This window comes from Scomber japonicus, chromosome 12, assembly GCF_027409825.1.
Source record: "Scomber japonicus isolate fScoJap1 chromosome 12, fScoJap1.pri, whole genome shotgun sequence".
Lineage (NCBI taxonomy): Eukaryota > Metazoa > Chordata > Actinopteri > Scombriformes > Scombridae > Scomber > Scomber japonicus.
The window spans coordinates 20,596,396-20,613,082 of NC_070589.1; the positions used below are offsets into that span (position 1 = coordinate 20,596,396).

Genomic DNA, 16,687 nt, shown 5'->3' on the forward strand with positions numbered 1-16,687 from the left:
TCTCATGGAAGTATAAAAATGTGTTTCATGTCTTTATTTATCTCGTGCTGAAATGTACTCTGTGGAGCAGACATTGGTCTTCATGCTTTAGATACAGTATGTGGGCAGTGTTTGCTAAGATACATCTAACCTTCTCATCACTGCATAGTGATTTAAGCACGTTGTAGATATCAGTGTAAACTTGGAATAAAATTAAAAACGATGTTTTCTGGTCTCTAATGTTCGTCAGTGAATTGTGAATAAGACAATAAACCTATAATTTTACTGTACAGTGTTGTTAACTGGACTGTTTTGTGATCTGTTCTTTCACTAGTTTGAAGTTTGAAGGCAAAATATCAATAATGCATTTTTTATGTAATAGTTTTATTTACTTTAAATATAATATTATACAAATGTCATATTAGGAATAAAAAAAACAAAACGCTGTGAAAAATGCAAAATTATCTTTTTCAGTTTTTGTCCATGGAAGGCAGAGGTCACTTTTGAGCTTTCTTGGCTCCTCCTTTAGCCCCTCCTTTGCCTTTTTCGCCTTTTTCACCTTTGTCCTCTTTGTCCCCCTTGTCCCCCTTTTCTCCAGATTTCTTCCCTTTCCCTTCACCACCTTCTTTGTTGGCTGCTCCCTTTTCACCCTTCTTCTTTGCTGATGCATCGTTTTCATCTCCTTTCGTTTCTTTGGCACCTTTGCCCTCCTTCTTGCCCTCCTTGGTCTTCTTCTCCCCTTTATCAGCATCCACTTTCCCGGAGACTGTTGTCACCTCCTCCTTTTCTTCCACTTTTGCAGCTGCAGGAAAACAAGCCACAGAAGGTTAAAAGCATCACGGCAGTTACAGGTATCAACAGGATCCTGCCTTTAACAGTAACTGGAAGGCAGAATTTAATCCAACAGAATGCTGTGCTAAGTAGGTTGCATGAAATGAAGGAACATCTGTTTCTATCTGTTCTAATAACCATGGTCTATTTACTCTTTTAATGGGATTGAGGAGCTTTCCGTGTAAGAAATGAAGAACAAAAGTTTGCAGTCAGATTCATGTGTTTCGATAGAGATAATGTTTTGACATCCAGATGTACATGACTAACAGAGGTAGTGATGATAAATATCACCTTGAAGTTGCAGGGAGCAGAAGAAAAGTACACTTAAGTAGTAAATATTTCCAAAAAAGAAAGAAATCTGTTTTGGACCTAAGGGCATAGGTCAATCAGTAAGGCAACAGCCAAACACCAGTTATAATAGCTGAGCGTAGAGACTGGAAATGGAGTGAACAGCTAGCCTAGCTCTGTTCAAATGTAACAATATTCCAACCACCAGCACTTCTAAATATCACTAATATCACCTATCTCATTTTAATTCGTACAAAAAGCGGAGCATAAAATTTACTTGATGTGCTTACACCAGGCAACCAGAGGTGACTTCAGCATGACAGGAAGTTACTGTACTCCACCAATAAATAGTCTAGCACATGACCTTCAATAAAACTGAAACTTGTTTGACTTTGGTTTTTGTATGGAAGAAACTATTAACTAATTATTTTTAGTGAGCTTTTCAGGTGCTGGTAATTGGATTTTATTACCTTTGGAGCCTGGCTAGCCATTTCCGGTCTTTATGCTAAGTAAACCTTTCGTTTCATATTTAATGGACAAATATTAGAGTGGTACTGATATTCTCAAGTCACTCTTGGCAAGAAAGTCAATAAGTGTCCTTTCCATTTTCCAAAATATTACTACTTCTGCATTATATTCTCTAACAGACACCAAACCTGTCTAATTATGCATACAATTATGTATGCGAAAGTAATCTTAAAACTGACTGCATGTGGAGATTCTGAACTCGGAAATGTCCAAAAGCTATTGACCTTTAAATGCAAAGTATACCGCAGGCTGCAGCCTCCTTCTGTTATAAATCTAATTATAATGTTGTTATGCCTCATTTAATTTGTTTGCATCAAGGTTTCTTTGTTTTTACATGAAAGCTAACTTGTAAAGCTAACCCTCCTTTACAGAGAAAGAAAAAATATTATATTTTGAGATATTTTCAAATCATTTCTTGGATCATTTAAACCCACAGCAGTTTCTTTTAATAGATTTGACAGAGGAATTCTCTAAATGAAAGGTTCACCCCAAACAACAGATGATACAATGCTAAAAGAGCCTAACAAATCCCCCAAAACATGTAACAGCAGCCTCAGGCGAGATTTAACCAATTACACCTGACTGTGATATAGATCTAGAAGAAAAAATTGGAGTCATTTTACACTTCAGCAACTATTGTTTAAAGACTGTGAAAATTGCTCAAAGAAAAGACTGTAGTTGTAGCCAAAAGGAGCTCCATAGCTTTTTTTTCTTTCTTTTTGTATTATTTTTTCAGTAGCAAAGCAAACATATTCCCAGTACTCTGCAAATACTGCAGAGACACTGAATACACAAACGAAGGCCAAGAAACCAAATGACAAACACAAACCAAATGTCAAAAGTTGTTGTGAGGGGTAATCCAAGTGACTTAAAACAATCAACCAACCATCAAGATGTTTATGAATAGATTTCCTTGAATTTCAGCTGATTTCTGAAAATGTCTTGCACTCTCCTCCTTGTGCATTTCTCTTGCACTCACAAGTCTCTTTTTTCTTGCCTCTTTTCGTCTTGCTGTTTTACATACCAGTCTGCTTCTGACAAAACTTGCACTCAACTGATGCATCAGTACTCCACACTTCCTCCTATACTTCTACTCTCCCACATTTCAGTGGGAAATATTGTACTTTTTACTCCTCTACATTTATTTGACAGCTATAGTAACTATTTACATATGACCAGTTTGTAAAAGATACATTGTTGACAATGAAACCACCTTTTGGCTTATGACTCCTTACTAAAAAGCAGCCTGAAGTTGTCTAACTGTGGCTAATTGTTATGTTTTACATGTGTATGAGTTATTAGCAAGAGTGGGTTCATCTTTAAATTTCATATGGTTTTGTTTAAGTTCAAAGCCTAAAGAGGTATTTTTATTTTCCACTATTTCTCAAATAAGCCTAGATCTGAGAAAAGTCCAAAAAATTAAAACAGTTTTGTAGAGCATGTTTATCTTGTGGCCCTTTGGAGAAGGCCCGACCCATAGATTGGGAACCACTGTACCAAAGATTATAAAAAGTAGTTAAATTAACAATCTAATAAGTCTTATACAATAATACAACTATCAAAGGGGCAATTTCTTTACTTCATAGTAAAAGTGCACTTTGCTTCTCTATGTAACTACTATTTGGAACACAGGACTTTTAGTTGTTACAGAATGGAAGTAAAGGATCCGAATACTTCTTTCAAGAAACCTTTTGTTGTTTACATATTGGTTGTGTGGCAGTGGAATGATGAAAGGTTACCATCACCTTCTACAAAAGGCCCTGGCCTGCACACCATCCCTAAATGTCAAAAAATCAGCTCAGTCAAAGCTGGTACAATTGTTTTGATAAAAACCTGAGGGCACGGTGCATTTTAGCATTGTGACATTTAAAAAAAAGTGAGTTCACTGTGACTGGGACAATATAGTTCATTGTCAGAATCTGAGACATGATGCTTGTCAGAAACTGACTCGCTAATATCCTAAATAATGCCTGTTTATTTTGGAATTATTTTGTTTTCTCATCCTGAGGAACAGAGCGAGACTTGTAACCGGACCAAATTCCTTTTCGCAAGTCTGTCACTCATCAGTCGGTGTGCTCTGAACCTCAAACGACCTTTTCCTCGCTGCCCCTTCAGAGCTATAGGCGGCAGATGTGTAGAAATGTGTTTGAGTTGTTAAAACAACAGCTGCAACAGTTTGGCGACATTGAGTATTTCTTCTTTTCCAGCTGCTTGGAATTATGGAGTCTGTACTGTAGAAACAGCAGGTCTGCTGAGAGTTAATAGATAAGTGAGAGTGGAGAATAGGAGGTATTGATTCACAACTCTCCCTTTTCAGTCCCTGTGTTTTCGTTTAATATTGTTGTGTGAATGTTTTTGATGGAGATGAAGAGAAAGGGATGATAGAGAATAACAGCGCAGCAGCTTTTTGTTCCTTCCTTTTGTTTGTCTCACTGTGTTCGCAACAGATATTGGCTGTGAAACTGGAAAGGCTCACCACTTTTTTCTCATATTTTGCCCCAGATGGTTTTAACAGCTCAGTAAGTATGTGTAAATGGAGGCACAGAGAAATTCTCAATGGAGGATGTCAGACATCTTTAAAAAAAATCTGACTGCCTGACTCTTTACTTATGCATAACACATACCTTTCAGTAGGAAAAATATATCCATGCACACGTCCAAAAAAGATAAGAGTGTGGATTTCTTGATTTCTTGATATTTTTAAATACCTGCTAAGTTATATTTGATGTTGTTTTTAACTGATTGCTCTGAAACAACATTTAAGCTGCTTGACATGATTAAGCCCTCACTTTAAAAAGAAAGTTATGCTTGTGAATTCAATTTATTAGTCCTGACTAAGGTACTTTAAATTCTATTATAATACATTCACTCCTTATTATCTCATAGTGTGGTCATTTGATTTTTCAGATATTGCATATTTAGTGATAACAATATGACATAAGTTATGTCATATTGTTATCACTAAATATGCAATATCTGCAGCCTTTCTGCATTGGTTATGTCACATAACCAATGCAGAAAGGCTGCAAAGACAATTTGCATATTTGCATGTATTTCTGTTTCCCCTCTCTGAGTTAATCCAGAAGCAAACATTACATTGCGGTTTGTTTGGAGTTCACGGTTGAGAGCAGCTGATCGTCCTCAGTCGTTATAATGGCTGCAGTCAGTGTGCCTCCCCTTCAGCCCTTCTCCAGGCCATGCGGTTGACTAGTTACTTCTATAGTCACGGAAGAGGATTTACTCCAATGCATTTTAGATCAGCTGTCCGTGATGACACTTGATATATAGATGCTCATGCCACAGTAGGTTCATCATGTGATGTAATGTGTTTTCCCCCCTTCTAATGCAGATGTTATTTGACACAGTTATTATGCTGGAAAAACGTATTGACAACTCAGTGACTTTTCTTCCATACACAATAACCAACAAATGCACTTGTGCGCACGAATGCATAATATGTCCACAAGAGAAATAAGACAAGGCAGATGTCAGTCTCTATATGTGTCATTGTTCTAAGCTTGAAAAAGCCACAACTAAATAACTACAATAGCTTAGATACACACCAGGCCAGAGACACCAAATTCCTGAGAGAAAGAAGAAAAGTAAAAACAAGAATATTTAATCATAGATGAGACCAGGGTTGACATCAATGATCATGTTCCATTTACACTAGCTGAAGATAGTGTAAATAATTTGGTTTATTCAAAGCTAAAAAGATGAACACAGAGGACAAACATCTGAAATTAGGCATGCAACATGCATTACCATTTTCACTGGTGACTGTAATAGCAATTGTATGTGTCTCAGAAAGTTATCAAAGTAATGTTCTTTCACATTTTCTCTCATATGTTCATGCAAATAAACTTTGTCTACGGTATCTTAAAAACATCCAAGCTTTAAGAAGAAGAAGAAAGCCTCACAAGATACAAAAGTCCGACCCCAAATAAATAATATGTGCAAATATAGTACAATCTGTATGTTGCAGCCACAATAAAAGTTTAGTTTTTTATGACACACAGTTACTGCTGCACTATATTTATACTATTGAGTAAATGGTTTGGGTAAATTCAAATCCATTTTTTATTTAACTATATATTTCTAATGACATGCTCAGCAGTTGAACAAGAGATACATGTTTTTGAGTTCCACTTACAACAATAAGATTTGAGGACAAGTTGGACTGCTGTCTCACCAACTGCAGGATAGATGGTCGATAGATGCATGAAGCACACTTTTAGAATGGCTATCAATGTATACACTATGTTTTTAAGTTTCTGAAGGAAGATGAGTGCAGAAGATAAGAGCGGAAAAAGTCATCCTGTCTCTGGCAAAGTGGGGGGGCTGGGGTGCTCCTCGCTGACTCTACTGACTGAAAGCTGGCTCGTGTTAGTACTTTGAGTTTGGACCTGCTCAGAGACTGTCTGTACTGCAGAGACTTCAGGGGTGGCTGGAAGAAAAGGGAAAAGAGAAGAGAAAAGAAGAGAAGAGAAGAGAAGAGAAGAGAAGAGAAGAGAAGAGAAGAGAAGAGAAGAGAAGAGAAGAGAAGAGAAGAGAAGAGAAGGGAAGGGAAGGGAAGGGAAGGGAAGGGAAGGGAAGAGAAGAGAAGAGAAGAGAAGAGAAGAGAAGAGAAGAGAAGAGAAGAGAAGAGAAGGGAAGGGAAGGGAAGGGAAGGGAAGGGAAGGGGAGAGAAGAGAAGAGAAGAGAAGAGAGGAGAAGAGAAGAGAAGAGAAGAGAAGAGAAGAGAAGAGAAGAGAAGAGAAGAGAAGAGAAGAGAAGGGAAGAGAAGAGAAGAGAAGAGAAGAGAAGAGAAGAGAAGAGAAGAGAAGAGAAGAGAAGAGAAGAGAAGAGAAGAGAAGAGAATTATAACAAGGCAGTGAGTTTTAAGAGGTGACAAGCAGATACAGCAACAAGCTGAGAAATCAAAGCTGCTGTAGAAAAAAGAAAAAGGGAAAAAAGTAGCTGTGGGTCCACAACAGAGAAAGTCCTGAAAGACCCTGTAGATTTGACAAAATTAAATTCTGGTATTAAATACACCTCTCTGCCCATACAGTGCCTAGAAAAAGTATTCACCCCTTGGATGTTTTCCCCCTTTATTGCTTTTATAAACTTAATCATGGTCAATAAAACATTTTAGAGAAAAATGTACAAAAAAAAAACCTTTTTAATGTCAAAGTGAAAATAGATTTATACATAGTAATGTCCATTAATTAAAATAAAGTAAACTAAATTATTGCATACATATTCACCCCCTGACTGACCTAATTCAATAGAGGTCAAGCCAACTGGTGCTAGTAAAAACACCTGTTTCTGGAAGGTCCCGTCACTGGTTCATCAGTACTCATGCTACAATTACACCATGAAGACAAAATAACACTCCAAGAAATTCCAAGAAATTCCAAGAAGAGGTTATTGAAAAGTAGAAGTGAGGGGATGGATACAAAAAAAATCCAACTCACTGAACATCCCCTGGAGTTCAGTTCAATCCATCATTTAGAAGTTAAGGAATATGGCATTTATGTAAATCTGCCTAGAGCAGACCGTCGAGAGGGAGACTGATGAGGGAGGCCACCAAGACACCTGTGACTACTCTGAAGGAGTTCAAAGCTTCAGCAGTTGAAGTGGGAGAGACTCTGCAAACAACAACTGTAGCTTTATGGAAGAGCGGCAAAGAGAAAGCCACTGTTGAAGAAAACACATATTAAATCTTGACTAGAGTTCATCCAAAGGCATGTTGGAGACTCCAAGGTCAACAGGAAGAAGGTTAATGGGTCTGATGAGACCAAAATTAACAAAACTACGCTATGTTTGGCGGACATGAAACACTGCACATCACCACAAACACACCATCCCCACCATGAAGCATGGCGAAGGCAGCATCATGCTGTGGGGATGCTTCTCAGCAGCAGGCCCTGGAAGCCTTTTTAAAGGTAGAGGGTAAAATGAATGCACTAAAATATCGCAAAATACTGGAGGACAATCTGATTCAGTCTGCAAAAGAACTTCGACATGGGAGAAGATTTATTTTCCAGAAAGACAATGACCTGAAGCATACAGTGAAAGCTACACAGAAAGGTGAATGTTCTGGAGTATCAGAGACAAAGCCAGGCCTCAATCCAACAGAGAATTTGTTACTGGACTTGAAATAGAGCTGTTCACGCCTGTTCTTGAGCAACCGGACAGAGTTTGAGTAGTTTTGCAAAGAAGAATGGATTAAAATTGCAGTGTCCAGATGTGTAAGTCTGATTGAGACTACACACACTCAGTGCTGTGATTGCGGCCAAAGGTGCATCTACTAAATACTGACTTGAAGGGGATGAATATTTATGCAATCACATATTTTACATTATATATTTTTAATTAATTGACATTACTTTGTAGGAATCTGTTTTAAAAGCAATAAAAGGGGAAAACATCCAAGGGGGTAAATACATTTTATAGGCACTGTAGGTAGAGACCCAAATCTAAACCGTAGTGCTGCAGAAAACTGGACAGGAAAGTTATTCCTCCCCAATTTTGAAATCTCTCGTGTGCGTTTATAGAGCAATCACAGACCGGTCATGAGGGACTTAATGTACTCTCTGCAGTTTATTGATGTCACACCTCTTCTCTGTGTTAAAGTTCAAACTGTTTTCAAACATTTATCTCCCATTTTCTCAGTTGGAGCCATCAATTTACCAATTTAATATAGTCATATAAATACTGAAAAGATATCAGTGAAAGGTACTTACATCCTGGGATCTCAGTCAGTTCATTCAGAGGTGGCACTGTCTCTAATGTGTTGGCGTATTTCTTGGCAGCCTCTCTCTGTGCATGCCGTGCTTCAATTTCCTTTTTTGTCCTTGGGATTCGACATTTGAATATACAGCACAGAGTGATAACTAAATGGAGAGAGAGAGGAGAGGTTGTTCAACAGATATGTTATTCATTGCAATGTCATTTACAAGATAATGATGAGTTCGAACATTTTAACCCCTGACTGTATACAGACTTGTTATTTTTAAAATCTAATTCCTATCTTTCAACATAGCCTATTATATGTGTTTTTATATATGTGTACATTACTACTATAATGCTTAATGAGTGACACTTTGAGAAAACAAATGCAGACACATTTATTAAACAATCCCTAGTGGTCACTTTTGGTCATTGCAACATGACTGGTTATTGCCTGCTACCTGCATATCAAAAAACCCTTATCAACCGTAGGATCTTAAAAACCTATAAACCTTTTGATCATTAAAACAATGATTTCAAAATCCTGACAGTTTGACACAAACTCACGGCGACTTGAGGGTGTGCTTGGCTAATATTTAATAAATTATACAGCATATTATTTGGTTTAAAGACCTGAGGTATGTATTTAAGGGTTAGGTCAAAAACAACAGGTAAGTTATTTAGTCAGAATCAGAAAATTTGACTGATGCTATTTTGGTTTGGATTGAGAAACACCCACATTTTGACTAAAGATTTGTCGTTTTGATTCAAATTAGACAGATTGTGAAAAGCAAAGCAAGCTCTTTCCTTTCTGTGTTTTACAGTTCCGATTTTTACTTTCATTTAATCCTTTATTCAAATAGATAGTCTCCTTGAGTGGGATCTGTTTACAAGAATCAATATACACAGATTAGTATGGACAGCTAATTGACAGGAACACATTAGACATTGGTTCCACATTAAGAAAAGCAATTACGAGTGATTGCAGATACACAAGTACAGCCTTTTAAAATCTTCAAGTGATATTAAAGAGTCTAACTTTAAGAATATTTTTGCTGCTTATTTTCATTGTACACGACACAGTGTTTGGACCCACTTTTTCAGAGTTACGTGTCAACAAGATGTACAACTACTTGGATGACTCCCAGAAACACCAGAGTGATCCCCATCTCTCTTGTCAATATATGAATCTCTGCACTCCTATCACATGGTGCTTAATAATCACACAGTGGACCCATAATTGTATGCACAGACTTCTTTAGCGATATCTTAAGATAGCAGTATTTATTTCAAGAAGATGACAACAATATGAATGCATGAGATATACTGACCAATTGCTAAAACAAACACTGAAAAGATGCCGATGACCTGCCATAGCCGAAGCCCCCAGAAAACAACAGTCTCTGAGTTGACGGGGTCTGGCTTCTTTGGGGGATCTGTGGGTAAAAGCTGTGGGGAAAAAAAAGAACACTTAAAAAAAAAAGTCTCCACAACACAAATAAACCTGCAGAAATCGGCCTTACAGTGGAGAGAAAACCTCACAGAGTAAACAAGATGTGAGTGGGAGTCAAGCTTTACATCATCTAAGACTTATGTTAGGTTTTCTCTGTCATACTTTGATCTATGCCAGCTTAGTAATTAATGTAAGATTTTTCAGTCACTTCTTTGTCATCCTGACTTGAAGCACAAATGAGTTCATGATGAAACCTTTTTGAATCTAATATACATATTACAGTCATAGATTAACACCATTTAGATCTTTTAAAAAAGCCTTTGAAGTCCTTAAAAAGCCACAGATTCCCTAATCACCTGTTATCATACGTCACGTGGTCAAGATGTCCAACGCTTATTTCAGCCTCTCATCCTCAACACTTGTCTGATGTTTTTATACAACCTCACCATACAATCTGCACTTAGTTTCAAGCCCAAGATGCCATACTTTGTAGGAATGGTTGACATATTGTTTTTATGTACTATTTATTAGGTTTATGACATTTAACAGAGCTGACATACAGTTCCTGAAAAACACAAGGACTCCAAGTCAAAACCACAGAGCTGACTTGAATTATTATTATTATTTAATCAAGGCATGAGCAAAGTGTAAAACAAAAAACAAAAAAGGCTCTTTCGCCACCTCAATCTCACCAATTACTTACTTGACACCAACCAACCAAAGAGGTGCTGGTCTACAAACATGACCTGCATAAAACCAAGCAAGGCTTGGTTTTTGGAATTTTTCAGCATTTTCTCTGAATCCTCACAATCATCTCAGATGTCTTAATTCTTTGCTGCACAAAAATTCAGCTGATAACGCCCCAAAACAAACACTTATCCCATTTCAAAACACCTCTCTGCAGAGCTGGGGATAAGGGAAAATGACGCACAAAGAATGCATGTGTAGGTGTGTGTCTTTGTGTTAGATCAATGGCTTGGATCATACTTTGGTGGAGACAGCCAAGCATCAGTTCCCTGATAAAAATCATTGAGAGGATTTCACCCTGCCTGCTGTATATTGATCGATCACTCTATTGGATGATACAAGCCTGTTTTGGAAGCTCTATACTTAAGTCCGTAAAGCAACAAGCGATGGATTAGAAAATGGACACTTATTACATTTGCTGCCTATACTGGTAGCTCCATTAAGTGGTGAAAAAGAAAAATGTTCTAAGAATAAGACAGGTAGTAAACACCAGGGGTGGAGGCTCTACGGAGGATAAGAAAGGAAATGGAAAAGGTTTGCTTTGGTTTAGGTAGAAATTAACTAAAATACTTTTGTCAAATAATAATGTGCAGGTGTTTGCATAGAGTTATTAATAAGAAAATGCTTCAGGAGAGTACATGTCTTAGCTCATGTAGAGAGAACCAAATAAATCAGATACCAAAAATGTTCTCTTTCGTGCCTTGTGAGAGAATCAGCACCAGGGCAACACAACCTGTGGTTGTCGGGCCTAATCTGGCTTCAGCATGCCGGCATGCCAAAGTGACAGTACACGCTGCCTTCAGGGTCTCTATACTGTTAGTTTGCAGAGGGCACAAGAGGGGCTGTGAAATTTAACAAAGAATGTGGTTGGGAAACGGTCTGAGATTACAATTGTGTTGATGCATCTCCCACAGCAGGATTAGCCTTAAGGAGGCTATTTAGCACTGCCCTTAAATAATGACATTTTTTTTGCTTTAAGAATGATTATGTAATACTATTTCCTTTCCTCTTGTGGGGCATCTCATGTGGTAGGATTAGTTGGTGTAAGCCTCAAGTTTTCTTTTGGTGGAACAAACAACAGATTCAGAACCATACTGACCTCAAGTTACCTCATCGTCATTGTTAAATACTCCAAATTATGACCTAATTTTGTTTGTGGGTTAGTTTGTTGGATAATTTGTTAGTTTGTTTAATTACATATTCAATGGCATGTTTGGATATTCTACCCCAAGTAAGTGTTTTATTTTGTTTTTCCCAGAAGATACTCAAGAGACTTGCAAAATTAGTATAAATGAATGGAAGACCTAGGTTGAGTTATTATACATGTACAGTAATACCAAAAGACTAATAATTAAATCATGATTTACAAAACAATGTCAAAACAGAGGCATGCCATGGTTTCAGTATTTGGATTTGTGTTGTTTAAAGTCACTCTCATCCTCTGTGCTCTCAGCTGAACAGAAATGAGCCTTCATAACAAACCAAACAAACAAAAAGTATAACTCATGAGTTTTCATAGTCATAGACATTTGAAGATGCTGAGACTATACTGTAGATCTGGTTCACACTATAAACATTACAGTATGTTTATTCATCAAGCATCTTCTGTTTCCAACTCAACCCTCACTTTTTTCACTTTAGAAAACACTGCATGCGTCATTCAAGCAGCCAGATGGAGGCTATCAATAGAAGTTTCTTGCACTTTCCCTGACCCTCTATAATAGGCTCAAGTGTTGGTTTGCAGCAGATCAGAGTTCAGTAGATGTGGATGTCACACTGTTTATTCAGTCATAAAAAATAAATGTAATCCATTGTCTACAGCTTTATTAAAACTATATCCAGCTGTATCCAACTGTATCCATAATCTTTTGTATTATTCACAATCAATATTTTCCCAGTTTCTGAGTTGTATTACATATTATTTCACCACTCAATTTATTACAATGGTATGGTTGATTTATTTCTACAGTTTTGCTTCTAAAATTTCAATAAATACAACCACAACAACATTTTAAAATGTCACTACTATGTCAATTGTCTATTTTAGCAGCATGTATTTTTATTAACATAAACACAGGGTTTCAGTTGTTATGTTCAGATTACTGTAGAAGTCATGTTCTGCATGTAACCATCTATACCTCAGCCCCAAAGCAAAAACAACTTCAGGCCAGGACATATTACATTCACCCTTCTTTTTGCACCTATAACACACATGTGGGTTGGCTGTTCCATGTAACACAATATAATGTATCAGGTTTTAACATTCAGTCACACCTCGTCACATAAGGCAACAAACAAGTCTGGCAACCTTACAATAAACACAGATTACATAAAACAACAGCTGCCCCCCATCACAGAATAATCCTCAGGTTATTCTTCAGAGGAACCTGTGGAGGACATAGTGATGTATCAGGCTGTCTTACCTCAGGATCCGGGATCTGGGAGAACACGGAGGACAAGCACTGAGACAGTAGCACTGCTCCCCAGCCCTGCAGTAGGAACTGAGGTGGGCATACAGGCTGATCCCCAACCATTCTCTCCCCTTCTTTCTCCCTGCAGCCACCCTTCCCCCCCCTCTCCCTCTTCTTCTTCCTCTCTCCCTTTTTCTCTCTGTCTGCCTGCCTGCCTGCACTGGCGCCGTTTACAGGACAGGACCACAATGGCCCTGGGTGATTAATAGTGACTATGGTGCTGACGGTTTCCTCCCATCCACAGTTGTCTGCTGCTCTTCTCCTCTATCTCATGCCTCCTTTCCCACACACTGCAGGAACCCGAAGGCACACCAGCAGTCGCAACTGCATGCGGCTCAAGGCTTTCCCATCACAATGGAGGGAGCCAGCCCTGCAGTTAGGGTACATTAATTAATTAATAGAGCTGGTGTGGTTTACAACCAGCTCATCCTGCTGTGGACAGGGAGTTAACTACGAAGGGGGATGGGCAGTACTGTTAACCATGAGGTTGGCCTGCGCAGGACAGGGAAGCAAGTGGCTGTGAGCGTCATCATTTTTATGGCCTCAGAGTCAGAAATATGGAGTCCGCAAAGCCTCATCCCCTCAGTGTGGCAAAATGTGAACATCCAACCATTTTGTTCTATATGCACATGCCTAAAGAAAGAACAGGAGTTGGAATTAAATTACTTTACCTGCCGTTGTGTGTCTTAAATCCAGAAATATTTTCAGGTTTCTGGTTGCTGCTTTGGTTTGTGATAACTCTTAAGCCACAAGGTACAAGTTCTGTTTTCTCTAAATAAAGTTTCTGATTATCAAGACAGCATTTCCAGTGGGGATAGATGTCTCAAAATCTGTTAGCTACAGCAAAAGATCATCTGCAAAAAAGCTCAATATTCCACTAACTTCTACTTAATTTTCAACTGCATTACAACTCCACACAGTGTACACCACCCACCCATTACACACAAATACACAGATAATAATGTTAATATAACAATGTGGTTGAAGCTATGTAAAAACGAGAAACTATATCACCGAAACAGGTTGGGGTGACTACTTGTCAAAGAGAAAAACTGTTGGTGATTTGAGTTCCCAGCCAGTGAAATCAGTAGAGGCCATAGAATAAAAAAGAAAATATATTCTTTAGGCTAGATTTTAGTCTAGACAGAAATTGTCTCTCAAATATGCAGTGGTAGTTTATTCCAAATAAGTCTTTCCTCAATGGGTAAAGACTCAACCACCAAAATATTTTTGGTGGTCGAATTTCAAGTTATTTAATACTCCTCACTTCTCACATATTCTCTGCCAGCGGCAGACACAAGGGGGGATCGGGGCGCCCCTGTCTGGAACCCCTTCCTAAGGTAAATTTTGTCAGTCAGGATATTATTAGTAAAATCCTGGGCCAGGGGAAATTTATAATAAATGTAATTAACTGAATTATCTGATAAGGAAAATTAAAATATTGTCATATTTACCTTATTTTTCTAATATATTTTTCTTAAAAGTTAGGCAGTTGCAAGCATGTGCCTGCATGTGACTGCCAAATATAAAAACGTGTGGTGAAAGTGAATTAAACCAAGGGTTTTTCTAGAAAGTCTATTGCTTATCATCACTAGTTTGCCTTTAGTATAATAGTATAATTGATTCTGTTTTTTGTTTCATAAGCTCTGACTAGACAAGAATTGTTATCCAATATAACTTGGATAACTTGTCTCTCAGATTTATATGCACAAAAGTAAGAGACTTTATTAGAATTACATGTGTAATTGTTATTTTACTTACCAGTGCATCATATTCATATTCATATGTTTTAATTGCTGCTATGCCTTCCCTTCATGTTGTCCTACATTTTGTTTGTGCTTCTTTTCCTATTTAATTACCCTTTCTTTGATCTTTCTATATAAAATATAAAATAATAACTACTCTAATAAAGGCTTTAAATACAGCCCATACGATATAGAGAGGGGGCAAGTAAGCTATTTAACAAAGATTTTGAAAGTTGCTTTTCTTAGAATATGAACAAATAAAGTAATCTACTATTAGGGAACAACATTCTCCATGAGCCTTCCAAATTATTCTTCCTATGAAAATTGATAGACCTGCAGGATATAACTTTGGGTTCTATTTGGTGCCTCATTGATCTAATTTACTAAAAATATTATTTAGGTCACCTCCAATAATGGGACCACATGGAATTTTGTATAATGTAGTCTGAAGCTCATATTTGAAGCATAAATCTGCTGCTGGTGGAATATTTAAAGAAACTAAAATAAATGATTTGCCATAAATTATACAGTTCACAACCAACAATCTATTTTTGAAATGAAAGAAAATGGCTTAGACATTATACTCACAGAGTACATGGTTCCAGATAAACGACTTTAAAGAGACTGAGGGGAGGATTCGGCAGGGAAATGCATTTCACATACTGTAAAATCAAGCATCATCCTCATGTCATAGGGAAGGTCTAAAAGGCTCTTTAATAAGAAATGCTATCAGTCAAAGTGGATTCGCTGTCATTATAGTTCCATTTGCCAATCTTTTCCTTTGTCTTGTAAAGTCTCTAATTAAACAGTGACAAAAAATATCATCATCAAAGTTTTTCTTTTCAGCCAAGGCCATTGTGAATCAACCATTAATCACCATAGAAACTATGCATAATGTGTATTGATGGAGGAACCTACACTTACATATGTAACACACTTGAATCCGACTTCCCTGATTATGATTAATAGGGAAACGTTTGCTATCCCCCTGCAGCCACATCCTAAGGGTTTCTGGTGATAATGAGAACCCTTGCCCTTAGCCTTAGTCAGAAATAGCTCGCAGTGATTGGATTTTGTCACAGGTGTTCAACACAATTACCATGTCAGTGTTACAGTGCTACATCAGCTGTGGTACATCAAGCCTGACAGTGACATATAACCTCCTGCATTTTTGCATCTGATAAGATTGTGCAAAACTTAATATTGTTTTTGTTTTTTGTAATTGAATCTCTCTCTCTGTTAACAGAGTGGAATATCTTATAACTTGATTTTGGTCATTGTTAAAAGTACAGCAGGTATCAGAAAACAACATCTGGTGTAATACTGCATTGTCTTGATATTTTATCTTTAATTAAAAAAAGTTACTACAGCCAGTCCAGCTTCCTCCTATCTCTCAATGCCAAAGTATTAAAAATGAACTTAGAAAAATAAAATATTTTAGATGTGAAGAACCCACTTGCTCATTCAAATGTTTGTGAGTGAGTAAACCATCTTGCTTACTGTAATTCATTATCATCACCATGCACGTATGATTATCCACTGTGTGGTCTGGGTGTCTGTATATGAGAGGAAATTGTACAGCTCTGTACAATGCTGTTAACGAAACGTGCAAAATGCAACATGGTGAAAACATCTTCACCGCTTTGAAAATGCATTAGTAGCTTTTGTGGGGGAAAAAACTCACTGCATATAATAAAGTAATGTATTCTCCAACTTGACAAGACATACAGTATGTGGCATCAAGAAATGGGCTGCAAACACGGAAAACACAAGCAAGTACAGAAGTCCAAAAGAATTAAAAATATATATATTTGCATGATTCAGTATTATTGGAGACATCTAACATTAGCCATACACTGGTAGAATGTTCACCAGTTTTTTTAAAGTCTTTTCCAGATTTGTTTGTAAAATTTACAGTAGCTCTATTTTTC

The 16,687-nt window shown here is 37.4% G+C and overlaps 1 protein-coding gene across 1 annotated transcript; it reads right to left on the bottom strand.

The window, feature by feature from the left end:
* Positions 1–476: 476 nt before the first annotated feature.
* On the bottom strand, positions 477–13,074 carry tmie (transmembrane inner ear). Its single transcript, XM_053329876.1, has 4 exons — positions 12,964–13,074; positions 9,672–9,789; positions 8,355–8,504; positions 477–781 (listed from the first exon to the last, which is right to left on the bottom strand). Exons 1-4 carry the CDS (start codon positions 13,072–13,074, stop codon positions 477–479), a joined length of 684 nt encoding a protein of 227 aa, XP_053185851.1.
* Positions 13,075–16,687: the final 3,613 nt, after the last annotated feature.

What these genes read in the sequence shown, in the direction of transcription:
- tmie (XM_053329876.1), bottom strand. Translation starts at nt 13,074, where the DNA reads ATGGTTGGGGATCAGCCTGTATGCCCACCTCAGTTCCTACTGCAGGGC. An exon ending in CCCAGATCCCGGATCCTGAG is followed by an intron (nt 9,790 to 12,963) that starts GTAAGACAGCCT and finishes TTTTCCCCACAG; the next exon opens with CTTTTACCCACAGATCCCCC. An exon ending in AGTGTTTGTTTTAGCAATTG is followed by an intron (nt 8,505 to 9,671) that starts GTCAGTATATCT and finishes CTCTCCATTTAG; the next exon opens with TTATCACTCTGTGCTGTATA.